At 62.0% G+C, this 26,089-nt stretch overlaps 1 protein-coding gene across 1 annotated transcript in view; it reads left to right on the top strand.

Annotated features, from left to right (window-relative positions):
* The window catches only part of ZNF512B (zinc finger protein 512B), a 34,646-nt gene extending 12,016 nt beyond the window's left edge, over window positions 1-22,630 (top strand). Inside the window, 10 exon segments of the mRNA XM_068150317.1 lie at window positions 236-360; window positions 2,896-2,988; window positions 4,036-4,134; window positions 4,908-5,123; window positions 5,125-5,196; window positions 5,777-5,968; window positions 13,519-13,620; window positions 16,083-16,145; window positions 19,005-19,103; window positions 19,720-22,630. Coding sequence (XP_068006418.1) covers window positions 236-360; window positions 2,896-2,988; window positions 4,036-4,134; window positions 4,908-5,123; window positions 5,125-5,196; window positions 5,777-5,968; window positions 13,519-13,620; window positions 16,083-16,145; window positions 19,005-19,103; window positions 19,720-20,016 — 1,358 coding nt within the window. The 3' untranslated portion in view covers window positions 20,017-22,630.
* Window positions 22,631-26,089: the final 3,459 nt, after the last annotated feature.

Here is a 26,089-nt window from a genome sequence, read left to right as displayed (position 1 = left end):
GCTCAGGCAGCTGCAGCAGCTGTGGCACAGGCAAAGCTCCAAGCTCCTGCAGGCTTTGTGTCCACTTTGGGCTTGGCCATGGCAAATCCCTCTGCTTTTGGCATCAGGAGCTCTTCCCACTTCAGTGCTTGCCAGCCTAGCAAACCAAGGCTTGTGGCAGCACTGCCCTGTCCTGTCCCAAGCAGGTTGTGCTCTCTGCAGCTGGGTCTCACACCTCTCTCCTCTCCTCCACCAGCAAACCCTGAGGACCAGTGGCAGAGGGAGATCAGTGAGAAGGGAGAAGTCTCCTGCCCAACCTGCAGTGTTGTAACCAGGAAAACTGTTGTGGGGCTGAAAAAGCACATGGATGTCTGCCAGAAAGTAAGGGCCTGCTGTGTCCCATCACTCAGTATGGACTGGGGAGTATGGGCTGGGGAGGGGAATGTCTGCTGCTGCTCCTAGAAGCAGTTCTGGGCTGTGTCTGATCAGCCTCTGGCTGTTCCTCAGAGAGCTGGCTGCCCCACTTCAGGTCAGAAGGACTTGGACACCTGATTCTCAGCCCTTCTGCATCCCTCTGGGATCTGAGCCCCTTGCCCCAGTGTTTCCAGCAGGCCTGGGTACTTCAGTAGCTAAGCAGAGTGGCTTAGGGCTGGGCTCGTCTCTGCTCTGGCCTCCCCTGCAGTCCTGGCTGTGAGGCTCTGCTGTGTGCTCTGCATCAGGCCAGAGGAACTGTGGTTGAGGGAGAGCACGTCCTGGGGAGCCCCTGAGCTGGGGTGTGCTGAGGCAGGCTGTCAGGACACAGCAGCTGGCTGATGGTGCAGGGAGCAGTGGTCTCCGTGCCCCAGCTCCAGCCGGCAGAGCTGCGGCTCCAGCCCTCAGCAGCTGCAGAGCTGCTCCCACAGGCAGCCCACGTGGGATGGATGCCTCCTGCTTTGGAAACCTGTGGCTCAGCTCTGCTGCCACATTTCTCTTCTGTGAATGCCTCCTCAGCCTGTGCCTTGCTGTTCAGACAGCAGTGGGAGGCTCTCCTCCCCTTCCAGCCCCACGCTGCCTCGATGCCCAGCAGAGTCATCCCTCCCCTGCCAGCCTGCTGCCTTCCCCCGAGTGAGGATCTTGGCCACCCCTGCTCACATCTCCTGTGAGCCAGGCTGGCTGCAGGTGGGCTGCATGGCCCCCCAGCCTCCCCAGCAGGATCTGCCAGACAGCCAGGCATCTTTTCCCTGTGGACCTGAGGCTCCAGCCCAAGGAGTGGGTATTGAGCCATCCTTCCCTGGGAGGGACAGGCCTGGCCAGGGGGGGCTGTGCTGCTGCAGGAGCTGGGCTGCTTTGCAGCATCCCTGCCAGAGCACCCTGAGGCTCAGGGAGGACAGTCCCCAAGCTCTGGGTGTGTAACCTCCACATCTCACCTCTGAGCATCCCAGGGAGGCTGTGGCTGTCCCCTCCTTGGAGAGGTTCAAGGCCAGGCTGGGTGAGGCCTGGCGCAGCCTGGGCTGGTGGGAGGTGTCCCTGCCCAGGGCAGGGGTTGGAGCCAGATGATCTTTCAGCTCCTTTCCAACCCAAACCACTCTATGATTCCCTCATTCTGTGAACCTGTGGCATGTCCTTAGCAAGGTCCTACTGCTGCAGAGTCAGGGACCCCTCCTCACAAGTGACCCTGCAGTGCAGGCACCTTCTCAGCCCTCTGCCTGAATGACTGCAGTGTTTCTTAGCTCCACAGTGGGAGCAGGATGTGCAGGCTGCTGACCAACACAAACTGGTGTCTGCTTTCCTTGCTGGCCACTGAGCAGCCTGCCCCATCTCCTCTGGGCTTGGAGAGGGAATGAGGGATGGGGCTGGTTGCAACATGCTTGAGCCTGAAGGAGACAAAGGCAGGGGCATCCTCATGGCATCCTGGGGCAGAGGGCTTGTCAGAGTGTGGCCATGGCCTGCTCCTGCAGGAGCAAGCCCCAGGCTGGCTGCCCTTGGCCTCTGCTGAGTCAAGGAGCCTTTAGCATCCACCTTGTTAGGATCAAGCACTTGGGTCTGGGGAAAGGCTCACCCCTGCCCAGGCACAAGTGAGTCACTCCCAGCTGCCTGCAGGGAGTTTGTTCTTCACTTGCCCAGAGCTCCAGGATAAAGAGGGATTTGCAGCTCCATCTTCATTCCCTCTCCAGCTTCTAGTCCAGGCTTGACTGAGGGGGAAGTGGTGAAGGTGGAGCAGCAGCCAGGCAGGAGCAGCAGCCAGGGCCCCAGCCAGCCAGGCACCAGCTCCCTGGGGAGGCATCCTGCCTCCTGGTGCCCAGAGCACCTCCTGAGTCAGTCACCTCTGGTAGCTGCCCCAGCCCCACTCACAGCCTGCTTAGTCCCTGCAGACTGCCCCCAGCCTCGGTGTGTGCAGGCACTGCATCTCCCCAGCCACTCAGGAGGCCAGGTCAGGTCAAGCAGCAGAGCAGTGTCAGTTGAGAAGTCTTCTGCTGTGGTTGTGTCCAGCAGAGCCTTAATCTCAGCCAGCTCAGCACCCAGGATGCTCTTTGTCCCCCAGCAGCTGCCCCAGTGCATGGGGCTGCAGAGCCCAGGCTGCTGATGTGCTGGGAGATCAAAGCAGCTTCTCCTCCCTGGCCCTGCACCAGGAAGACAGACACCAGCTCCAGATGCTTCCAGCTGGAGAGGCTTTAAATCTGCACCCAGCAGGCAGTGTTCTCCAAAAGCTGGGGCATGTGGGGTTGATAACAGCATCCAGGAGGACAGAGGGAAGAGTCAGGAGCTGCAGGCTGGGATGGGGATGGGGACAGGGAGGCTGCACTGCCTGCTGGGTGCCATCACTGGGTGCTGCTGCAGCAGGAGCTGCCCAGGGGCTCCCTGGCAGCAGCAGCAGCCCCTGGCGGCAGCAGCAGCAGGGCTGTGGCCTCCATGGTGACTTGGCTTCAATTCCTTCAGCTGCAGGATGCCCTGAAGTGTCAGCACTGCAAAAAGCAGTTCAAGTCCAAGGCTGGCCTGAACTACCACACCATGGCTGAACACGTCAGCAAGGTAAGAGCTGGGCTGCTGCTCTCCTGCACTTCCTCTCTTGGGGCTGAGGGGGAAGCAGTCAGCAGCACACTGACCTCTGCCTGCACACACTGACCTCTGCCTGCAGCACACTGACCTCTGCCTGCACACACTGACCTGTGCCTGCACACACTGACCTCTGCCTGCAGCACACTGACCTCTGCCTGCACACACTGACCTCTGCCTGCAGCACACTGACCTCTGCCTGCACACACTGACCTCTGCCTGCACACACTGACCTCTGCCTGCACACACTGACCTGTGCCTGCACACACTGACCTCTGCCTGCAGCACACTGACCTCTGCCTGCACACACTGACCTCTGCCTGCAGCACACTGACCTCTGCCTGCACACACTGACCTCTGCCTGCACACACTGACCTCTGCCTGCAGCACACTGACCTCTGCCTGCACACACTGACCTGTGCCTGCACACACTGGTCTGTGCCTGCAGCACACTGCAGCCTTTGTCAGGGGGGATCCACAGCAGCATCTGCAGCAGCCCTCTGGTGGTCAGAGAGCTGGAGCACCTCCAGCTGGGGACAGGCTGGGAGGGTTGGGGCTGCTCAGCATGGAGAAGAGAAGGTTCCTTTGGGTGCCTGAAGGGGGCTACAGGAAAGCTGGGGAGGGCAGCCACAAAGTTTATCCTGACCAAAACCCAACAGGCTCCAGTTTTGGATGCTGCTCCTCCAGAGCTGGCTGTGTACATCTCCAGGGTACCAGGGCAAGGCATCACCACAGCTCTGCCTGGTTGTGACCTGCCTTTCACCTGGGCATCACCCTGGCTGGTGCCTGGCCCATTCAGGAAGTGCTCCTGGCTTTCTCAGCTGCCCCTCTGGGTGCAGCCAGAGGATAGGCACAAGGAAAGGTGCAGATCTGGTGCCTAGGGGTGAAGGCAGAGGGGGATCCAGCTCCTCTGGATCCAACAGGGGTTCCCCCAGCCGCTGTGAGGCAGTGAGTCAGCCCACACACACTCCTGGCACAGGAGGAAATGGATGACTGTCACTTCTGTCACTTCCTTGTTCCCAGCCTGTTCCTGTGGAAACTGCTGGACTTGGTGAGCAGGAGGAGAGGGAGAGGCTGAGGAAGGTGCTGAAGCAGATGGGGAAGCTGAAGTGCCCCAATGAGGTATGAGAAGGATTCCTGCCTCTCCTTCTGGGACAGGTGGAAGGAGCAAGCCCAGTGCAGGATGTGCATCCTCCAGGCATCCCTTGGGACATGCTTGGCTTTTCTGCCCCAGTTCAGCCACCCCAGTGCCATCCCACTGGCCCTGGGCCACCCCAGAAGGTGTAGGGCAGGGTGAGGAGTTCTGAAGGGCAGGTTCTGTCCCCTGAGGTCAGGAAGGAGCCCAGCTGGTGCTGTCCTGGGCACAGCCTACAGTGAAACCAGAGCACACCAGGAAGCAGTGCTGAGCCATGAACAGGTCCCAGGGAGTGGCAGAGGTTTGTCCCTGTGGGTGCTTTGGTGCCTCCCCACCTCCTGCCCCTCCGCTGCCTGCCCTCTGCCTGTCTGTCTGGGGAGCTGTCAGTGTGTCTGGGCAGGTAGCACATGGGATGGAGGCTGCTCCTCCCATCACTCTCTGGCACTGTGGTGCCTCTGGGTGGCTTTGGGGGGGGACAGGGGCTGGTGGGTGACCCCCCCATTGCTTGGAGGGGACAGGTTGGTGGAGCTGCTCTGGGGGGAGCTGCTCTGCTCCTCAGGACGTGTTCCTCCTGTGCCTGTGTGTGCCTTTGGGGGGCAGGGGCTGGGGGGACAGGTTGGTGGAGCTGCTCTGGGGGGAGCTGCTCTGGGGGGAGCTGCTCTGCTCCTCGGCTCCTCCCTGGAGCAGCAGCATCCTGACGGTTCAGCCCCGGGGCCGGACCCCCCGGCCCTCCTTACCCTGCTCTTTCCCCCACCTGCAGGGCTGCGTGGCCAACTTCTCCAGCCTGATGGGCTACCAGTACCACCAGAAGCGGTGTGGCAAGCAGCTGGCCGAGGCCGACAAGCCCAGCTTCAGCTGCCCGCACTGCGGCAAGAAGTACAAGTCCAAGGCCGGCCACGACTACCACCTGCGCTCCGAGCACCCCGCCCCGGCCAGCCCCCCTGCCGCCCCCGCCGCGCAGGGAGCCGGCCCGGCCCCCCCCGGGCACCGACTGCCGAGCCGCCGAGCCCGCGGGCAGCACCGAGCCGGGCAGGGCCCAGCCGGGCAAGGCAGGTGCCCAGATCGGGCCGGGGCCGGGGCTGGGGCCGGGGCCGGGGAGGGAAGGAGCTGCAGCCCCTGCAGCTGGTGTGACACCAAGAGGCAGCGGGATGTTGATGTGCTGGAGGGTAGGAAGGCTCTGCAGAGAGGTCTGGATCGATGGGCTGAGGTGGTGCACGAGGTTTAACAAAGCCAAGGGCTGGGACCTGCGTCTGGGCCACCGCAGCCCCAGGCAGTGCTCCAGGCCGGGGGCAGAGCGGCTGGAAAGTGCCTGGCAGAGAAAGAGCTGGGGGTGCTGGGTGGCAGCCCTCTGAACATCAGCTGGCAGTGTACCCAGGTGGTAAAGAAGGCCAGCAGCAGCCTGGCCTGGCCTGGATCAGAAGTGGCTGCCCCCTCCCTGGAGCTGTTCCAGGCCAGGCTGGATGAGGCCCTGAGCAGCCTGGGCTGGTGAGGTGTCCCTGCCCACAGCAGGGGGCTGCAGCTGGCTGAGCTTTGAGGTCCCTTCAACCCAACCCATTCTGTGATGTCCACCCTGGCGCTGGAGAGCTCGCTGCTGCTTCACTCCTCATCCTCACTCTGTCTCCCTTGCAGCCTCCAGGGGAGCAGGAGGTGAAGCCAGAGCCTGGCCCCGTGGAAGACTTCGAAAGGACCCCGAGCGGCCGCATCCGCCGCACCTCAGCCCAGGTGGCTGTTTTCCACCTGCAGGAGATAGCAGAGGATGAGCTGGCCAAGGATTGGACCAAGAGGAGGATGAAGGACGACCTGGTGCCTGAAACAAAGCGGGTGAGAAGCTTCTGTGCCTCTTCTTCCTCTCTCCTCCCCTGCCCTGCGCCGGCCGGGGCGGCAGCGCGGCCGTGGCTGGCTCGGGGCTCCAGGGGCTCCGCTGCTCTGCCTTACATCAATTAGCTGGGGTGGGAAATGTATTGCTCAAGAGCCCACCCAGTGCAGGCTGAGCCCTGCTGCTCTGGAGACTCTGGGCAAGCCTGGCAGCAGGCAGCTTTGCCCTTTCCACTACTGGGACTCAAATCTAAGTGGAACAAAATGTGGTGCTTTGTGGGCAGTGGAGAGATCAGAGTCCAGCCCAGCTGCCTAGCAGGGAAGGAACTGGGAGTATAGGTCAGCAGGAGCTGAAGACGAGCCAGTGTGTGCCCAGGTGGCCAAGAAGGCCACCAGCATCCTGGCCTGGAGCAGCAGCAGTGTGACCAGCAGGAGCAGGGCGGGGATCATGCCCTTGTATCGGGCACTGCCGAGGCCACTCCTGGAGTCCTGTGCTCAGTTCTTGGCCCCTCCCTCCAAGAAGGACATGGAGGGGCTGGAGTGTGTCCAGAGAAGGGCTGGGAAGCTGGTGGAGGGTCTGGAGAACAGGGCTGGTGGGGAGCATCCAAGAGACCTGGTGTTTTTCAGCCAGAGAAGCTGTACAGCCCACCCCAGGGAAGTGGGTGGCACAGCAGCAGGGCCTCAGCCAAGTGGCTTCCCACTGCCACAGCTGTGCCCACACTGTCCTGGATGCCACCCTCCTTGGAGAGGCTTGGTCTGACTCAGCTGCCAGTCTGCACAGAGTGGGCAGGTGAAAACCCAGCACACAACCACAGCAGCATCTTCTGTGCCCACCTTGGCAGCCCAGTGAGGCAGCTGGCACAGGGGCAGGCAGCCGTGGTGCTGCCAGCCCCCTGGGAGCAGAGCTGAGCTCCTGGGGCCAGAGCTGGTTGCAGATGTTTGTTCCCCAGTGCTTGCTGCTGTCAGGGGTTGGTTTCCAGATGACTTCAGCTGCAGTGCATTTATAGCATGAAAAAGTGAAGCCTAAAGGAGCTGCTTGGTTCAGATCCCATGGGAGGGAGGTGTGGGGCTCACTGCTCCCCCCTCCTGCCTCAGCACTCTGGGGGCTCCCTTTGCTCCTTGAGCTGCTCCTCTTACTCTTGGGTTTGGGCTCAGTTCTCTTTGAATTGAGGCAGCAGCCAGCAGGCCTGGCCTTGGGCAAGGGAGCCATGTGCAGACTGGCAGAGGAAGGCATCACAGAGGTCTCTCCCACTGCAGCATTGCCCCATGAGATGCTCCTGGGGGGTGTTCATGAGGCATCCCTGTGTTCAGAGCTGAGCTGTTTCCAGCTGAGCCTCATCTCAGCCCTGCAAAGCAAAGGGAGATGCTGGGAGAATGCTGGAAGCAGCCTTGCACTGAAGATGAACAGGGGGGAGTGGGACCAGCTGCCAGGTGACAGAGGGAGGCTCTTGGGCTGGAGAATGGGGCCCTGGGGTCCCTTCCCGGGCTGGCTGTGCTGCCCTGTGCCAGCTGGGCGCCGGGGCTCAGTGCAGGGGGAGCAGGCAGAGCCCAGCCCGGGGCTGCAGCTCGCAGCGGCTGCCACGTTCCCTTGACAACACTAAAGCGTGATCTGCTCTCTCTGGGGTGTGTTTTCCTCTGGTGAGTGGTGCTGGAAGGAGGTGGGAGGCAGCTTCTTGCCCAGGGGGGCTGGTGGGAGCTTGCTGACTTCAGCAGGCTGTGTGCAGCTCTGCCCAGCAGCATCCTGCGTGGCTCAGGACCAGTCTGGCTCAGGCTGTGGAGAAGACCCTCCTGCCTGGGAGCTACTGCCCCAGGTGCCCAGTCTGAGCCAGCCCCACACCAGCCCCACACCAGCCCCACACCAGCCCTTCCTGTGGAAGTGGCTTCAGCAGCAGAGGAGGCCTGGAGGGGTGGGCAGCACCCCCAGGTCCCTGTGCCACCCAGCTGCTGTGGTGGCCATCTCTGAGAGAGCTGACAGCCCAGAGAGGCAGGAGGACAAACACTGCTGGGCTGGTGGGACTGCTGGTCCCCAGAAGAGGCACCACACCACCACCTCTGCCTCCCAGGGGACATATCCTGATGCTGGGAGCTGCCAGGCCCACAGGCCCCCTTGCTGGCTTGGACCTGGAGCGAGGTGGGACATTCTTACAGCCCTCTACAGCTCCCTGAAAGGAGGCTGGAGCCAGGGGGGTTGGTCTCTACTCCCAAGGAGCAAGGGACAGGACAAGAGGAAATGGCCTCAAGTTGCCCCAGAGGGGGCTCAGGTTGGCCATGAGGAAGAATTTCTGCCCCTTGAGGGCTGTCCAGGCCTGGCCCAGGCTGCCCAGGGCAGAGGTGCAGTCCCCATCCCTGGAGGGCTTTCAGAGCTGTGGAGCTGAGGCCATGGTTGGTGGTGCCCTGGCAGTGCTGCTGTGAGGGTTGAACCTGATCAAGATCTCTTCCAGCCCAGATGGTTCTGTGTTTGTGTCAGGGGTCAGCAGCAGATCTCAGCTGCTCCTGCCCCATCCCTGGGCAGACACTTCCCAGCTCCACTCTACCCAGTGCTGACTGGAGGCACCCACACTTGCTGCAGCACAGCAGCTGCTCCATCCCCAAGCTCTCCACACTCCCACCAAGGTGGATGTCAGGGGTGCTGCTGAAGGCCACCCCTCCTCTCCCTCCCTTGCCAGGCAGTCCCCACCGCGGCCCCCGCTGCCTGTCCTGCCCCCAGGGCCACAGGGAAGCAGGGAGAGGGCTGCTGGGCTGGGCTGCTGCTGGTGGGATGCCTGGAGGATGGATTCCTTCGCACCAAAGCCATGGCAGCAGAAGAAAGGCTGCTGGCTGCCAGGCCCTGCGCTGCCTGCGCTGCTCTAACCAGCCCCAGCCCTGCTAAATATACTCCGGAGCCTCCCAGCCTGGGGTAAGCTGAAACAGATGGGTGTTTCACAACGGCCCTCGGGTGGGGAAGGGCACAGCCCTGCTGCTTTTCTGGGAAAAAAAGAAGCCCCCTTCCAGGAGCTGCAGCAAGCTGCTGCCCAGGCCCCGGGTCGGGGCTGCTGGGGGCCTGGGGGCTGCCGCGGCAGGCAGAGGCCAGCAGCTCCCCGGCCTGGCGGCACAGGCAGGGCAGGGGGGCTGGGGGACCTGCAAGGCAGTGATGCCCTTACTGCTGTGGAGGCTGGAGTGAGAGAAACAGCCTCCTGCAGGTGAGGGGAGAGGCATCTGGAGGCAAGGGAGCAGCAGGGAAAGGCCACAGCTCCCTGGAACAGAACCCTTGGGTTGGAAGAGACCTTTCACATCCTCAGGTCCAACATGAGCCCAGCACTGCCAGGGCACCACCAAACCATGGCCTCAGCACCACAGCTCCATGGCTCTGAAAGCACTGCACCCCTGCCCTGGGCAGCCTGGGCCAGGCCTGGACAGCCCTCAAGGGAAGAAATTGTTCCTCATGGCCAACCTAAACCTCCCCTGGGGCAACTTGAAGCCATTTCTTCTTGTCCTGTCCCTTGTTCCTTGGGAGAGAAGACCAACCCCCAGCTGGCTGTGGCCTCCTTTCAAGGAGTTATGGAGAGCCAGAAGGGCTCTCCTCAGCCTGCTCTCCCCTCAGCCTCCTCTCCCCTCAGCCTGCTCTCCCCTCAGCCTCCTCTCTCCTCAGCCTGCTCTCCCCTCAGCCTCCTCTTCCCTCAGCCTCCTCTCCCCTCAGCCTCCTCTTCCCTCAGCCTGCTCTCCCCTCAGCCTCCTCTCCCCTCAGCCTCCTCTCCCCTCAGCCTCCTCTCCCCTCAGCCTGCTCTCCCCTCAGCCTCCTCTCCCCTCAGCCTGCTCTCCCCTCAGCCTCCTCTCCCCTCAGCCTCCTCTCCCCTCAGCCTGCTCTCCCCTCAGCCTCCTCTCCCCTCAGCCTCCTCTCCCCTCAGCCTGCTCTCCCCTCAGCCTGCTCTCCCCCAGGCTGAGCACCCCCAGCTCCCTCAGCTGCTGCTCCCCAGCCCTGTTCTCCAGACCCTTCCCCAGCTTCCTTGCCCTTCTCTGGACCTGCTGCAGCCCCTCAGTGCCTTTCTTGGAGTGAGGCCCCCAACCCTGAGGCCAGCACTGATGGTGTGCTGCTCTCCCTGGAGGGCTGGATGCAGGGTTCCTTGTGTTGGGGTGCAGTGAGCTTTGTGCTGGCAGTGCTGGGGGGCTCCTGCAGCCCAGGCCACCACTGTGCTGAGCCCAGGACCCCTCCCTGTGTTAAGCCATGACAGAAAGAATGCAGAGCTTCCCTATGGGGTGTAAGGACACCCTGCTCACCTCCCAGAGGAGGCAGGCTGGGGGTGAGGGGGCTGCTGCAGGGCTGGGGCCAGCTGTGGCAGCTTCCCCTCCCTGTGGAGCTCGGGTGCCACGTCGTGGGGCCGCTGGATGTGGAGCGCAGGCTGCCCTAGGCCAGTCACCAAGCTGAAGGGAAAAAGTCATCTCCAGGCTTGAGGTTTCTTTGAGAAAATCCTGGAGGCAGGATAAATTCCAGAGCAGAGGAAGCCTGGCTTGGGCTTGTCCCCCAAACAATGGCCCTGGGATCCAGCGGGGAGCCAGGCCGAGCCCTGCGGACTCGAGTCGCTGCTGGGCCAAACCCAGTCCTGCTCCAGCTGCGGCCTCAGAGCGTGGTGGGACCCAGCCCACCCTTCCTCCCCTTGCTCAGCAGTGCCAGCACGGTGTGACCCAGCAGCCAGAGAAGCAGCCAGCAGCCCTGGGTGCACGCTGGCCTCCTCCTTGCTGCAGCCGTCCCGCGGGGCGATGGGAGCAGTGCCTCCCGCCGGGACCCGGCTGGGGCTGGGAGGAGAGCTCCTGGGCCAGGGCCAAGGCTGCCTGCATGGTTCTCATTTAGTGCACTGTAGATTTTGGGGAAGGGGAGAGCTGTCTAGGGAGCAGGGAGGATTGCAGTTTGAAAGCTAATGAAATAAAGCCATCAGTCAAGGCAGATGAGCCTTCCCACCCCAGCATCCTTCGATGGCTCGCAGCAGATGGGCTGCAGCCAAACCCACTTGTAGCCATTTAATGAATTGGCCATGAAGGTTTTCACTTACAGGCTGCTTGAGGAAAAGGCATAAAGGGGGGGCGGGGGGAGAGGGGGTAGTCAAATATTCCATGCCTGGGGCTCCCTCTTAATGGAGACATAAAGTTGCCTTTGACATTCCCAGAACCGCAGTGCCCCGGGAAGGGAGGGGATGGATCTGCAAGCTATTGTGCAGGGCTGCTGGAGCAGGGAGCTGGGAGGGAGCTGTGTGCCTTTCTTTTTGCTGTGGAGTGGGAAAGCAGAGCAGCAGAGGCCACAGCTCTGAACATCCCCCTCCCTCTCCTCCCCTGGGGACACGCAGAGGGGGAGGTTGTTGCTGGGGCTGTGTGTGGTTGCCGTTGATGTTTGCTCATTCATGGGAGTGATTGGGCTTTAATGAAGGAGGCTGTTTGGCATCTTGACTCTGGGTATCAATGACACAGAGGGACTCCTGTGTTCTCCCCCGGCGGTGGCATTGCCTTCCCCAGCCCAGGGAGCGAGCCCTTGGTAGATGCCCTCACCCCAGAGCTTCAAAGAGCTCTGCCGGCATCTCCCCTGGCCGGAGCAGGACAGAGGAGCAGCAGCCCGGGGCTCAGGGGGGTTTCCACATCCTTCCTCACCAGCCCTGCATTTCACAGGGCCCCCTGCCCACCCCTGCAGAGCCCAGCTCTGCCCAGCCTCCCTCCTCCTCCAGCTGTGCCCCCACACACCGAGGTGGGGGCTGCAGGGGGCTGGGGATGGCTTGGGTTTGGGTGGAAAGGAGAGGAGCAGTTTGTGTCCCAGCCCTCTGCCCTCCCAGGCCTAGGTGGGAGCTGCCCCTTGCAGGGAGCTGCCCCTTGCAGGGAGCTTTGGGAGCAAAGCCTTTGCCACAGCACCATGGAATTGTTTGCTTGGAAAAGGCCTCTGAGATCATTGAGCCCAGCCCCACCATGGCCACCAGACCCTGGCCCCAGCTGCCATGGCCACAGGGCTCTTGCACACCCCCAGGGACGGGGCCTGCAGCACCTCCCTGGGCAGCCTGGGCCAAGCCTGCCCAAGTCCTGTGCCAAGCTGGCCAAAGGCAGACTCCCAGATTGTTCAGCACGTTCAGGGAGCAGCACAGCTGGAAAAGCAACCCAGCAGCTGCCTCCCCACCCTGCTGGAGCCAGCAGTGCCAGGGCCCCTGGGCACATTGCAGACAAAGCCTGGGGCTGCCCCTCTGGGCACTGTGACTGTGCCTCCTGATGGCCAGCACAGGGTCAGAGAATGTTAGGGGCTGGAAGGGACCTCTGGAGGTCATCCAGTCCAAGCCCCTGCCCGAGCAGGGTCACCCAGGGCAGTCACACAGAGCACATCCAGGGGGGGTTGGAGTCTCTCCAGAGCAGGAGGCTCCACAGCCCCCCTGGGCAGCCTGCTCCAGGGCTCTGCTCCCTCACAGCAAAGAAGTTTCTCCTCATACTGAGGTGGAACCTCCTGGGCTCCAGCTTGTGCCCATTGTTCCCTGCCCTGTTAGCAGGCACCACCAAAGAGCCTGGCACCTTCATCCTGACACCACCCCTCAGATATTGATAGGCATTGATCAGATCCCCTCTCAGCCTTCTCCAGACTGAACAGCCCCAGGCCTCTCAGTCTCTCTTCATAGGAGAGAGGCCCCAGTCCTCCATCATCCTCATAGATCTCCTTTGAACTCTCTCTAGGAGATCCCTGTTGATGCAGCCATGCCCTGTGCCTGGAGGTGCCCACAAGGAGCAGCAGCTGCTCAGCTGCCCTCACCCATAGGCTGCCATGTGCCAGCTCACCCAGCCCTGCTCCACCATGGGGCAGGTTTGGGCTTTGGGACCTGAGCAACATCAGTCAGTCCCAGCAGAGCTGAGTGGGGTGAGCTGGGAGCTGTGCCCAGCTGGCAGGCACAGCAGCTCTGGGTGCCCTGTGGACCTTGGCACGGTGGCACAGCAGCAAGCAGAGCGCAGCCGTGCAGGTAGAGCCCAGCGGTCCGGGGGCACAGAGATGCCACAGCTGCCTCTGCTTGTGCTGAACATGCAGAAATGGAGCTGGGAAGGGCAGCCTGCTGTGCTCAGCCTCAAAGTTGTTAATAAAGTGGTAATTAAAATCACTTGGGAAGAGTGGCCCTGCCAGGAGGAGAGGCAGAAACACAAGAGCCTCTCATTGTTCAGGGGGCTGTGCCCATTCATGGGTGGAAGGCAGCCATGGAGGCTCCTGGCACCCATCCCTCTGCCCAGCATGCAGGGTTGTTTATTGTCCTGGTTATGAAACATGGCAGAGTGGCTGTGCTGTCACTGTGCCCCCCCTGCAGAGGGGCACGGACCCAGCAGCAGCCCCACACCTCTCGCTGCTCCTCTGCCGCAGCCACCCCCCGGGGGCCCCTGCTGCCACCTCGCTGCTGCCACAGCAGCAGGCAGAGCCTCCCTGGGCTCTGCAGTGCCCAGTGGGGAGAGGACCTCTCTGGGGAAGCCTCCCAGCTCGTCTTCACTTCTCCTGGTGGGGGCAAGAGCCCTGTGAGCAGGGAGTCGTCCAGGAGCAGCCGGGGGGCGCTGCCCTGCTAATCCTCTCCCATTGTTTGCAGCTCAACTACACCCGGCCGGGGCTGCCGAAGCTCAACCCCAGGCTGCTGGAGAGCTGGAAGCACGAAGTGAAGGAGAAGGGCCGCATCAACTGTCCCAACAACGTAAGCCTCTCCCCGGCCTGCCGGCAGGAGGCAGCAGGGGCAGAGCCCTCCGCAGCCCCCTCCCTGCAGGGCCCCGGCTGAAGCTGGCAGCGATGCGCTCAGCCTTGCTTCGCCTCCTCCTCTCCCCGGGCTCCTTGGGTGGCTGAAGTGTGTCCCACCCCTGGGGTCCCGATGGCTGTGTTGGAGCCACCAGCCTTGGGGACCAGCTCACCTTCTCCTGGGGTGCCCTGCTTCGGCATTGCCTAATTCGGGCTCTGGAGATGCTTTGGGGAGCTGCTGGGATGCAGGCAGGGGGAAGGCTTCTGCTCTGAGCTCCAGAGCCTCTGAGCTGCACAGCCTCTGAGCTGCACAGCCTCTGAGCTGCACAGCCTCTGAGCTCCACAGCCTCTGAGCTGCACAGCCTCTGTGCTCCACAGTCTCTGAGCTGCACAGCCTCTGAGCTCCACAGCCTCTGTGCTCCACAGCCTCTGAGCTCCACAGCCTCTGAGCTGCACAGCCTCTGTGCTCCACAGTCTCTGAGCTGCACAGCCTCTGAGCTCCACAGCCTCTGAGCTCCACAGCCTCTGAGCTGCACAGCCTCTGAGCTGCACAGCCTCTGAGCTCCACAGCCTCTGTGCTCCAGAGCCTCTGTGCTCCACAGCCTCTGAGCTGCACAGCCTCTGAGCTGCACAGCCTCTGAGCTGCACAGCCTCTGTGCTCCACAGCCTCTGAGCTGCACAGCCTCTGAGCTGCACAGCCTCTGAGCTGCAGAGCCTCTGTGCTCCACAGCCTCTGAGCTGCACAGCCTCTGTGCTCCACAGCCTCTGAGCTGCACAGCCTCTGAGCTGCACAGCCTCTGAGCTCCACAGCCTCTGAGCTGCAGAGCCTCTGAGCTCCACAGCCTCTGAGCTGCACAGCCTCTGAGCTGCACAGCCTCTGAGCTGCACAGCCTCTGAGCTGCACAGCCTCTGAGCTGCACAGCCTCTGAGCTCCACAGCCTCTGAGCTCCACAGCCTCTGAGCTGCACAGCCTCTGAGCTGCAGAGCCTCTGAGCTCCACAGCCTCTGAGCTGCAGAGCCTCTGAGCTGCACAGCCTCTGAGCTCCACAGCCTCTGAGCTCCACAGCCTCTGAGCTGCACAGCCTCTGAGCTGCAGAGCAGGCCTTGCTTTGCCCAGTGTACAGCCAGGGCTGGTTTGCAGCCATTCCCTTCTGAAGCCCTGGGGGCAGGCTGTGTGCTCCATCCCGCTGCACCCCCAGCCCCACCCCGCGGGGCCGTGAGCCCCACCCCGGGGCTGGGCCTCGGTTTATGGTCTGGAGCAAAGCCTGGCTCATGGTGGGGGGCAGGCTGAGCGCTGGCACACACAGGCCCTTTGAGCCCTTGCTCTGACCGCTCAGGCTGCTGCCCAGCTGCCTCCCCTCGGCGTCTGCTGCAGGGCCTCCCCACTGCTCCCCCATGGACTTGCCGTGGAGACACCGAGGGGAGGCAGCTGGGCAGCCCCTTGCAGGGGAGGTGGCCACAGGAGTCCCATTAGTGCTAATGGGAAACGTGTGACCCGGGCCCTGCTAGCCCGAGCCTGGCCTGAGCCTGGCCTGAGCCTGAGCCTGAGCCTGGATCGAGCCTGAGCCTGGCCTGAGCCTGGCCTGAGCCTGGCCTGAGGCTGAGCCCTGAGCCTGGCCTGAGCCTGGCCTGAGCCTGAGCCTGAGGCTGAGCCTGGCCTGAGCCTGGCCTGAGCCTGAGCCTGGCCTGAGCCTGAGCCTGAGCCTGAGCCTGAGGCTGAGCCTGGCCTGAGCCTGAGCCTGGCCTGAGCCTGGCCTGAGCCTGAGCCTGAGCCTGAGCCTGAGCCTGGATCGAGCCTGAGCCTGGCCTGAGCCTGGCCTGAGCCTGGCCTGAGGCTGAGCCCTGAGCCTGGCCTGAGCCTGGCCTGAGGCTGAGCCAGAGCCTGAGGCTGAGCCTGGCCTGAGCCTGGCCTGAGCCTGAGCCTGAGCCTGAGGCTGAGCCTGAGCCTGAGGCTGAGCCTGGCCTGAGCCTGGCCTGAGCCTGAGCCTGAGCCTGAGCCTGAGCCTGAGCCTGAGCCTGGCCTGAGCCTGAGCCTGAGGCTGAGCCTGGCCTGAGCCAGAGCCTGAGGCTGAGCCCTGAGCCTGGCCTGAGCCTGGCCTGAGCCAGAGCCTGAGGCTGAGCCTGGCCTGAGCCAGAGCCTGAGGCTGAGCCTGGCCTGAGCCAGAGCCTGAGGCTGAGCCCTGAGCCTGGCCTGAGCCTGAGCCTGAGCCTGAGCCTGGCCTGGGCCTGAGCCTGGCCTGAGCCTGGCCTGAGCCTGAGCCTGAGCCTGAGCCTGAGCCTGGCCTGAGCCTGGCCTGAGGCTGAGCCCTGAGCCTGGCCTGAGCCTGGCTCGGGGTCCCTGCGGCGCAGCAGGCTCCTGGCCCTGCCACAGGGCAAGGCACAGGGCAGGGGCAGTGTGGCAAACCTGCTCTGTTCTTCCCACAGTGCTGTGAAGCCATCTACTCCAGTGTCTCGGGGCTGAAGGCTCACCTGGCCAACTGCAACAAGGTAGGAGCTGCCTCTTGCTCGGCTCAGGCCCTGGGCCTCTCCTCCCCTGGGGTCCTGTGGAAGCAACAGGCCAAGGGGCAGCAGCACAGTCACAGCAGCTGTGGCTGCTGGGCTGAGCAATGCCTCTGCCCTGGGAGTCATCACCACTCAGCCTCTTGCACCATCCCAGTCCAGCTGCTCACCCTCAGCAGTGTCCTGAGCAGGACCAAGCCCACAGCCACAGGCAGGTCACAGAATGGTCTGGGTGGGAAAGGACCTCTCAAGCTCATCCAGTCCAGGCCCCTGCAGTCACCAGGGACAGCCCCAGCCAGAGCAGGCTGCTCCCAGCCCCAGCCAGCCTGAGCTGCAGTGGTGCCAGGGAGGGGGCAGCTCCCAGCTCCCTGGGCAGCCAGGGCCAGGCTCTCCCCACCCTCAGCACCAAACATTTCTCCCTTCTCTCCACTCTCAATCTCTCTCTTTTGAGTTCAAACCATCCCCCCTTGGCCTATCCCAACAGGCCCTGCTCAGAAGTCTCTCCTCAGCTTTCTGAGCAGCCTTTAGGCACTGAAAGACCACAAGAAGGTCCCCTCAGAACCTTGCCTGCCTCCAGGTAAAGGTGGAGGGGCTCAAACTGAGTGGATGTGCCTGAGCTCCTGCCCCAGCCTTGGGTGAAAGGCTTTGCAACACAAACGCCCTGCTCAAGAGCCCAGACCTCCGACACACCAAGTGCCTTGGAGATGGGCAGCAGAAGCTTCACCTCCTCCCAGCTCAGTGTGCTCATCCCACAGCAGCCCCTGAGTCCCTCCCAGGCCTTCAGCTGCCCAGCAGCTCCCACAGCCCCGCAGTGAGGGCAGCAGCTCCGAGCCAGGGAGCCCTGAGCAGCCCCCAGGGCTGGGGGGCATCAGGAGCCTGTGGGTTTGGGCAGCCCCTCTGGAAGCCCAGCAGCTTCCCCAGCTGGAGGGATGCTGGGGGGGGACCTCCTGGGGATGGAGCTGAGGCTGGAGGGGGTCTGTGAGCAGTGACCTCTCCTGGGATGGAGCAGCAGCACTGCTGGCTGCAGGGAGCTCTGTGCCCTGCAGCCTCCAGAGGAGCTCAGGGTCGGTGGCTCAGCTTTGGAGCAGTGAGAGCTGCTGAAGCTTTGTGCCCTGAAACGCTTCCAGCTGCAGCTTCCAGTGAGAGGAGCTTCCAGGAGGCAGCTCCAGCACATCCCCTGTGGTGGCTGAAAGACAAACTGCTGCTGGAACACCAACCCCTAGTGGGATCATGTAGCAGCTGGGCTGCAGGGATCCCCCAGAAGCAGCTGGATTTGTGCAGCATGGAAGTGCAAACACAGGAGGGCAGGGCAGGCCCTCTGCTGCTGCAGCACCAGGCAGCTCACCAGGAAGGTTGGGAGGGACCTGCAAAGCTCATCCAGCCCAGAGCCCTGCAGTCAGCAGGGACATCCCCACCCAGGGCAGGGGGCTCACAGCCACAAAGCTGCCCTGCAATGGTTCAGGCTCTCCCCACCCTCAGGGTCAAACATTTCTCCCTTCTCTCCAGTCTTGAATCCCTCTTTGAGTTCAAACCATCCCCCCCTGTCCTATCCAGCAGGCCCTGCTCAAAACTCTGTCCCCAGCTTCCTGCTCACCCTTGGTAAGCACTGCAAAGCCACCAGGAGCTCTCCCTGGAGCCTTCTCCAGGCTGCCCAAGGCCAGCTCTCTCAGCCTGGCTCACAGCAGAGGGCTCCCAGCCCTGCCAGCACTGCTGTGGCCTCCTCTGGCCCTGCTGCAGCAGCTCCAGGTCTGTGCTGAGGACTCCAGAGCTGCCCCAAGGTGACTTTTCCATGAGGAGCTCTGAAGGCAGCTGGCAGCAGGGCTGGCCCTGCCTGGCTCCTGCCTGGCTGCTGCCTGGTTCCTGCCTGGCTGCTGCCTGGCTGCTGCCTGGCCCCAGAATGAAAGACCACTCTGGCTGCAGGCTTACAGCCTGGAGGCAGCACTGGAGAGTTCCCAGGGAGCCTCTCTGTCTCCCGGGGGCCATCCACAGCGCCCTGCCCAGCAGGGAGCACATTTGCCACCCCCCAGCGGCTCTGGTGACAGAGGCAGCAGCTGCTGTGTCCTGGTGACAGCCTGCAAGGAGAATGGGGTGAGCCTGCTGGACACAGGTGAGGTGGTGCTGGGGTCCCAGGAGCTGGCAGGTCTGACAGGGAGGAAGTGGAGGCCCTGGGCCTGCCGCCGGCCCGGGGCCACACGGTGCAGTGGTAATGAACCAGGCGGTGGTGGAGCTGCCCAGGCAGCAGAGCCTGCAGCTCCCTGCCCTCCCAGCTCCCCAGAGCCTGCAGCTCCCTGCCCTCCCAGCTCCCCAGAGCCTGCAGCTCCCTGCCCTCCCAGCTCCCCAGAGCCAGCAGCTCCCTGCCCTCCCAGCTCCCCAGAGCCTGCAGCTCCCTGCCCTCCCAGCTCCCCAGAGCCTGCAGCTCCCTGCCCTCCCAGCTCCCCAGAGCCTGCAGCTCCCTGCCCTCCCAGCTCCCCAGAGCCTGCAGCTCCCTGCCCTCCCAGCTCCCCAGAGCCTGCAGCTCCCTGCCCTCCCAGCTCCCCAGAGCCAGCAGCTCCCTGCCCTCCCAGCTCCCCAGAGCCAGCACTGATGCCTGCACTGGTGCCAGCACAGCCAGCAGCACCAAGGCTGCTGGGGCAGCGCCAGCACGGGCTGAGGGGAGAGCAGAAGAAGCTCTCCTGAGCTGTGCTGGGGTTGAGGCTGGCAGGGAGCCGGTGGTTTAGAGATGAGCTTCTGTTTGCTGGGCTTTGGAGACTCACAACAGCCAAGTCCCCTGAGGAGGGGGCGGCAGGGCAGGGGCAGCGCCCCCTGCAGGCTGCTGGGCTGCAGGAGGATGGATGCTGTGTCTTGCAGGGGGACCACTCGGTGGGCAAGTACCGCTGCCTCCTGTGCCAGAAGGAGTTCAGCTCCGAGAGTGGGGTCAAGTACCACATCATCAAGGCTCACTCAGAGGTAAGGAGAGGGCTGGAGCTGGCCTGGGCTGCTCCCTGCTCCCAGGTGCCCATCCCCAGGCTGCTCCACCCACAGCAGCTCCCAGCAGCATCAGCAGTGCTGGGGCAGCCTGGCTGCAGGGACAGCTCCAACCAGAGCAGGCTGCTCAGGGCCCCAGCAAGTCTGACCTGGAATGTCTGCAGGGATGAGGCCTCAGCCTCCTCCCAGGGCAGCCTGTTCCAGCAGCTCACCAGCCTCACTGTGCAGAGCTTCCTCCTGATGTCCAGCCCAGCTCTGCCCTGCTCCAGCTTCAAACCACTGCCCCTTGGCCTGCCACTGCAGACCCTTCTGAGCAGTCCTTCCCCGGCCTGCCTGCAGGTCCCCTTCAGCCACTGAACCGCAGCTCTAAGGTGCCCCTGGAGCCTGCAGGGCAGCCCCAGCTCTCAGCCTGCCTTCAGGGGAGAGGTTCTGCAGCCCTCTGCTCACCCTCCTGGCCTCTGGCCCAGCCCCAGCAGCCCCACAGCCTTCCTGCCTTGGTTGCTCAGCACCAGGCAGGCTGTGTGCAGGACGGGGGCGCCAGCAGGCTGTGTGCCGGGGCAGGGGGATGCTCACTAACCCCCTGTCACCCCGGGCACAGAACTGGTTCCGCACCTGCTCCGAGGCCAGCCGCAAAAAGAGAAGCAGGGAGCAGCCTTGCGCCGGCAGGGAGGAGCCGAAGCGAAGCACAAACGGCAAGAAGAGAGGCAGGAAACCCAAGGAGCGGCCCGCCGAGCCCGCCCCGCGGAGCAGAGAGAGCCTGGCAGCAAAGACTAACCACAGGAAGGCTGCGGAGGCCTGGGACGGCCCCGGGGGCGGCCCCGAGGCGGGGGAGGAGCGCAGCCCCCGGCCCCAGAGCCAGCGCAAGGGAGCAGCCCCCCGGGGCCCCGAGAAATGAGCAGCTCGCCGCCGAGCAATCGTTTACAGCCCAGGGCAACAGGGTGGTGCGCGGGGGGGGCTCCTGCTTTCCTGTCCCCCCCGGTCCCGCCTCCTCTCCCCCCCCCGCTCACCCCTTTTTACAAACAATAACGGAAAAAAGGCAAAAAAAGGCAAGGAAAGAGACAAAAAAGAGAGAAAGCAGCAGTTGGCCTCTCCCAGCCAGTCCTGGGCCTGGATTCACACTGGAGAGCAGAACAGGGGCAAGCAGAGTGGGACCTTGCTGCCCCCCCTGCCCATGTCCATGCCCCCTGCCCAGCAGCACCCTGCTGCCACCCCTGCCCCTCGGGTCGCTCCCCCCTGCACAAACCAGTGATGCTTGAGCAGAGAGAAGTGCAATAGCAGCAGGGGCCCTGGGCTGGGGGGCTGCAGCCTCCCGCTGGGGGCAGTGCCTGCATCCCAGCTCCCAGGAGGAGGCTTCCCGAGGTGCTGGAGCTGTGCAGGCAGGGGCAGAGGGGCAGCAGCAGGGGCTGGAAGTGGATGTGGAGGAGGGGGCAGCCTGGCCATGCTTCTCCTTCAGCCTTGGGCCCAGAGGGGACATGGAATAGAATCATGGAATGGTTTGGGCTGGAAGAGAGCTTTCAAATCACAGAGTCCAACATGACCCCAGCACTGCCAGGGCACCACTGAGGCATGGCCCTCAGCACCACAGCTCCAGGGCTTTGGAACCCCTCCAGGCATGGGGGCTCCACCACGGCCCTGGGAGCCTGGGCCAGGCCTGGACAGCCCTCAAGGGGCAGAAATTGTTCCTCATGGCCAACCTAAACCTCCCCTGGGGCAGCTTGAGGCCCTCTCCTCTCAGTCTATCACTTGCTCCTTGGGAGAGGAGCCCAAGCCCTTGCCTCAGCAGGGCCTGGACCTGTGGTGTGTTGGCTTTGTGGCCAGCTCCCTGCAGGGCTTTGCAGAGCAGCATCCTGGGGCTGGCCATGGCTGGAGGACAGGCTGCAGGAGCTGTGAGCTGCCCTGAAGGGGTGGCAGGGGAGGTGTTGCTGTGGGCTGGGTCAGCTTGGAGGGTTTCATGGAATGCTGTGGGAGTGGAGCACTGTGGTGAGGCCTCAGGGCAGGGAGGGTGGTGGCAGGAGCTGTGCCCTGGTGCTCCAAGTGTCCCTGCAGATGGAGGCAGAGCCAGGGCCCTGTGCTGGCAGGAGCAGCACCAGCAGGACAGTGCTGGTGCAGGGGGAGCTGGCAGCCACTGAGCTGCCCCAGCAGCTGGGGGGGCTCCAGCTGGCAGAAAAGGCAACTCAGGTTCCCCATCCTGCCCCATCCCAAAGGTGCTGGTGGCCCAGGAAGGAGGAGCAAGGCTTTGGTCAGCCAGCTGCAGCCGTGGGAGGCGTGGGGCAGGGGCAGGAGCAGCTCCAAGTGACAATCATGGCTCCTGCACCGTGCATTCACCGTGGCTCTGCGGGCTGGGACCCACCATGGGCTGGGCCTGGGCTCCCCAGGATGTGTCCAAGCCCCCAGCCACCCTCCCTGGGGACAGGCAGCCCCCCCAGCTGCTGTCCTTCACTTGTTCCCTTCCCCCTGGCTTTGCTTTTCCCCATCCCGTCCCAACCCCTCGCCCCAGCCTGAGCCTGCCCTGGCTGGGATGTGTCTGTCCCCAGACCAAAACCAGGCTACCTCTGTCCTTGGGGGCAGGCACAGTTCCTCTGGGTCATGGAGCAGAAAGCTTCCTTTCAGCTGGGTTTGCTTCCCCTTGTGCAGAGCCAGGGGGGTGGCCCGGGGGGAGGAGAGCTTCTGCTCCTGCTTTAATCGAGTCCAACCTCAGCCCTTGGCTTCCTTCCCTGCTCTGCACCTCCTGGCTGGGGGCCTGGTGACATTGCCCTGCTCAGTGCCAGTGAGTGGCCCTCCCTGCTGGCAGGTTGGGGAGGGAGGGGCAGCACTGTCTGAAGCTGAGGTGGCCTGGAGGAGCTGATGGATGCTCCTGCTCCAGCTGCCAGCAGCTGGGTGCCAGCAGCAGCATCTCCTGGCCTGGTGTGCCCGGGGCCGAGGGACCTGCCCGGCTGTGCCAGGCTTCAAAGTCATTAGTGGGGAAGCTTAATTGGCCACTGCAGCTCGTCCTGGGGCTGCCTGGGCTTCCTCCCACCTTTGTTTTGATGGAGTCATGGTACAAACCCTGCCTCCCCAGGGAAGGGAGGGAGCTCCTGGAAGCTGCAAGGGCTGCATCGTGGTCTTTGCACCAGCAGGACACTTCCCTGGGTGAGGGCCTTGTGCTGTGCCCACGGAGCCCTGTGCCCACTCACCAAAGCAAAGGCCACCAGAAGGGCTGGCCAGGGGGGACCCCAGCACCCACAGAGGGTGCTCAAGGGGCACAGCATGGCTGGTGGGGGTGGGGGGTGGCAGTGCGCAGAGACCGGGGCCTGGCACGGAGGTTGGCACTGCAATCTCTGCTGCACCCCACATCACTTCCCACCGTGGGGGGAACCCCTGGCAGAGCTCCTTTGCCTGGCCAGGGGAGGGGACACCTGGGCTTGCACCTTCTAACCCCCACCTCCTGCCCAGGGCTCAATTAGCAGGCAATTAATTACCTGCTCCTTAATTACACTCCGGGCAGCACTGCACCCTGGGGCGAGCCCCAGCCTGGGAGCTGGGCTGGGAGCTGCTCAGGGGGGGAGACCTGGGGGGAGCCCTTCCTTTGGGGGGGCTGTGGGGAAGGTCTCTGTGGGGCCCAGCTCCAGATGTCTCCTGCAGCTGTGCTGTGGCTGTGCCCTGCCCCCTGATTGCTGGGGGGAATGGTCAGCTGGAGGGTTTGCTGAGCAGGTGCCACCCTCAGAGGGGCTGCCCTCTGAAGGTGTTTGCCCCTCTAGTCAGCTCTCAGGAACCTCTCCTGCTGCCAGCTTCTCCTCCAGCTGTCCCTTAGATCCCCAACTGTCCAGGGAAGGCTCCAGGCTGGTGCTGGGGATGCTGGCAGCTGCCTGCCCTGAGCTGGCAGAGTCTGCCAGGTTGTGCCCACTGGGGGAAGCTCACCTTGACCTGTGGGGTGAGATGGGGCAAGCAGGTCCTGCCTCCTGCTGTCCCATAGGGGTCTGGAGACTCTGCCCTGGCAGGGGGAGGCCTGTCCCTGAGCCTGGCACACAGACCTGAGCCACAGCTACAATGAAGCCCCACGGAGGGGACAGGGGTGCTGGGGGCACCCCCATGGTCCTGGCCTGCTGCCTGGGGTGCTCAAAGGGCTGTTGGGGGCATGGGGGGGTAGGAGGGGGTCCTCTGGGGGGGGCCCTGGCTGCAGCCCTGGGTGGCACCTGCCTGTGCAGCAGCCTGGGGTCGGTGCCACTCCTGTCACCCACACCCCAGGAGAGGAGAGAGCTAAAACCTGCCTGGGGGCAGGGACAGGCAGGCTGTGAGCCCACAGGGGGCAAACCCCATGGGACCATCCCAGGAAGCTTCAACCATGGTGGGTTGTGGGCAGGAACCCCTTGGCACCACCACGGTGAGGTTTGGCTGTGCCACCCTGCCATGGGCACCAGTGGGCAGGGAGCAAGGGCTGAGCATGGCCATGGTGCAGCTGCCCTGTCCCCAGGCACCAGCCAGGAACCCCTTGGCACCACCATGGTGAGGTTTGGCTGTGCCACCCTGCCATGGGCACCAGTGGGCAGGGAGCATTTTGTTCTTGTCCTTCTCTCCCCAGCCCAGGGCACAGCCAGGGGTTGCCAGTGCTGAGTGCCCTGGTGGGGGCTGGGGGGAGGGCAAAGGGAACCAACAACAGAGAAGAGAAGAAAAGGGGGAGGGGGAAGTCAATAAAGCAAAAAACCAACAAGAAAACAGACAAAAGACACCAAAAATAAGCAGAAATGGACAAAAGACACAGAAATGATCAAAATGAACAAAAGGCACCCAAAAAAACTTCATAATAATCATTAAAAGAAAATGGACAAAAGAGAGCAGGAAAGGATCATGAAAAGGCCAAGGGCCAAGAGAGAGCAAAGCTGAATCAGATCAGTGACCCAAGGAGGAAATGGATGAAAGAAGCCACCAAAAGTGGCACAAAAAAGAGAGAAATGGGCAAAAGATGCTCAAAATGAATTTGGTTAATTAATAATCCAAGGAGGAAACAGACAAAAGGCAACAGAAATAATGATCAGAGAGTGGGCAAAAGGCACCCAGAAAATAACAAATAGAAGGAAATGGACCCAAAACAACCCACCAAAAATAGTCAGTGAAAAGGGAAAGTGGAGAAAATGCACCCAGAAAGTAATTAAAGAGGAGAAAATGGACAAAAAGCACCAAAAATAATAATCATGGAGAGGAAAATGGGCAAAACACACCCAAAAAAAGTAATTAAATAGGAGAAAATGGAGAAAAAGCCCCAAAAATAGGCATTAAAAAGAGGAAGTGGAGGAAGTGCACAATAAAATCAGAATGAAGTAGAAGAGAAGGGACAAAAAAACCTCACCCAAAATAGTCAGTGAAAGGAGAAAGGGGAGAAAATGCACCCCAAAAATAATGAGATGGAAGAAAATGGAGGGGAAAAAAAACCACCCAAAATAAGAATTAAAAAGAGAAAAATGGGCAAAATACACCCAAAAAAAAGAGAGAAATTAAATAGAAGAAATGGACAAAAAAGCCACCGAAAATTAGAATTAAACAGGGGAAAACGGGCAAAATGCACCCAAAAACCACAATGAAATAGAAGGAAACGGACAAAAAACCACCCAAAATAAGAATTAAAAAGAGAAAATGGACAAAATACACCAAAAATTAATGAAATGGAAGAAAACGGACAAAAAAAAAAAACCACTCAAGAATTAAAAGGAGGAAATGGGCAAAATACACCCCAAAAAATTAAATAGAAGAAAATGGACAAAAGCACCAAAAATAGTAATTAAAAAGAGGAAAAGGGCAAAATGCACCCACAAAAAAATTAAGTGGAAGAAAATGGAGCAAAGCCTACCCAAAATAAGAATTAAAAAGAGGAAAATGGGCAAAATGCAGCCAAAAAACGTCAGAAGGAAAGAGAAGGAAAGGGACGAAAGGCTCTCGGGATGAATTCAGGAACCCAAGATTACAAACGGACAAAGGGCACCAAAAATGGTTAAAAAGCAAAGGAAATGGGCAAGAGGCAGAAGAAAGGAAGGAGGGGAAAAAAACCCCAGCAGGGCCAGGGCCAAAAGACACCAAAAATGTATAATAATGGTGAACAAAACCGGACAACAGGCAGAAAACGAACCCAAGAAGCCCCAAGCAGAGGTGGCCCAGAGCCGCCCAAGAGGCAGGCAGGCAGGAGGCAGAGCTCAGCTTATCCTTGTAACCATATATATAAATATATAAATCTATATTACAGAAGTGTTTATTTGCAGAGGCAAAGCTAAGGCTCTGTCTGAGCAGCAAAACCTTCTCCTCCGGGGACCTCCTGGCTCGCTGAGCTGCTCTCTGGGTCACCCCTGGCACGTCCTGGCCTGCAGGGCTGCTGGGGGGGCAGCCCCTGGGGGTCTCTGTCCTGGACGTGTCAGCCACAGCTGTACCCAATAAATGGCTTTGGATTTTGTACTCTCAGCCTGCAGCTCCTTCCTTCGCCCCGGGGAGGGACCCCCAGAGCTCGCCCAGCCCAGCCCAGCCCCCTGCCCTCAGCAGGGACATCCTGCCCTGCAGCAGCTTGCTCACAGCCTTCTCCAGCCTCACCTTGCACAGCTCCAGCCATGAGGCCTCAGCTCCCTCCCTGGGCAACCTGCTGCAGGGTTCCAGCAGCCTCCTGGGGCACAACTTGCTCCTCACCTCCAGTCTCAATCTGCTCTGCTCTCATTTCAAACCACTGCCCCTGGTGCTGTCCCTGCAGGCCTTTGGGAGCAGTCCCTCTGCAGCCTGCTGGGAGCCCCCTGCAGGAGGCTGCTCTGAGCTCTGCCTGCAGCCTCCTCCCCAGGCTGAACCCCAGCTCCCTCGGCTGCTCCTCCCCAGCCCTGTTCCCCAGACCCCTCCCCAGCTTTGTTGCCCTTCTCTGGACCTCTCTCAGCCTCTCGATGTCCTCGCAGTGAGGGACCCAAACCCGAAGGCAGGCTTCAGGATGTGGCCTCAGCAGTGCCCAGCAGAGGGTGGCAGTCACC

The sequence above is a fragment of the Melanerpes formicivorus genome, unplaced genomic scaffold (genome assembly GCF_026170545.1).
Source record: "Melanerpes formicivorus ecotype bairdi unplaced genomic scaffold, bMelFor1.0.p_v2 SCAF_19, whole genome shotgun sequence".
NCBI classification, from domain to species: domain Eukaryota; kingdom Metazoa; phylum Chordata; class Aves; order Piciformes; family Picidae; genus Melanerpes; species Melanerpes formicivorus.
Note: the sequence above shows the minus strand (reverse complement) of the source record. Positions and strands in the feature narration are given on the sequence as shown.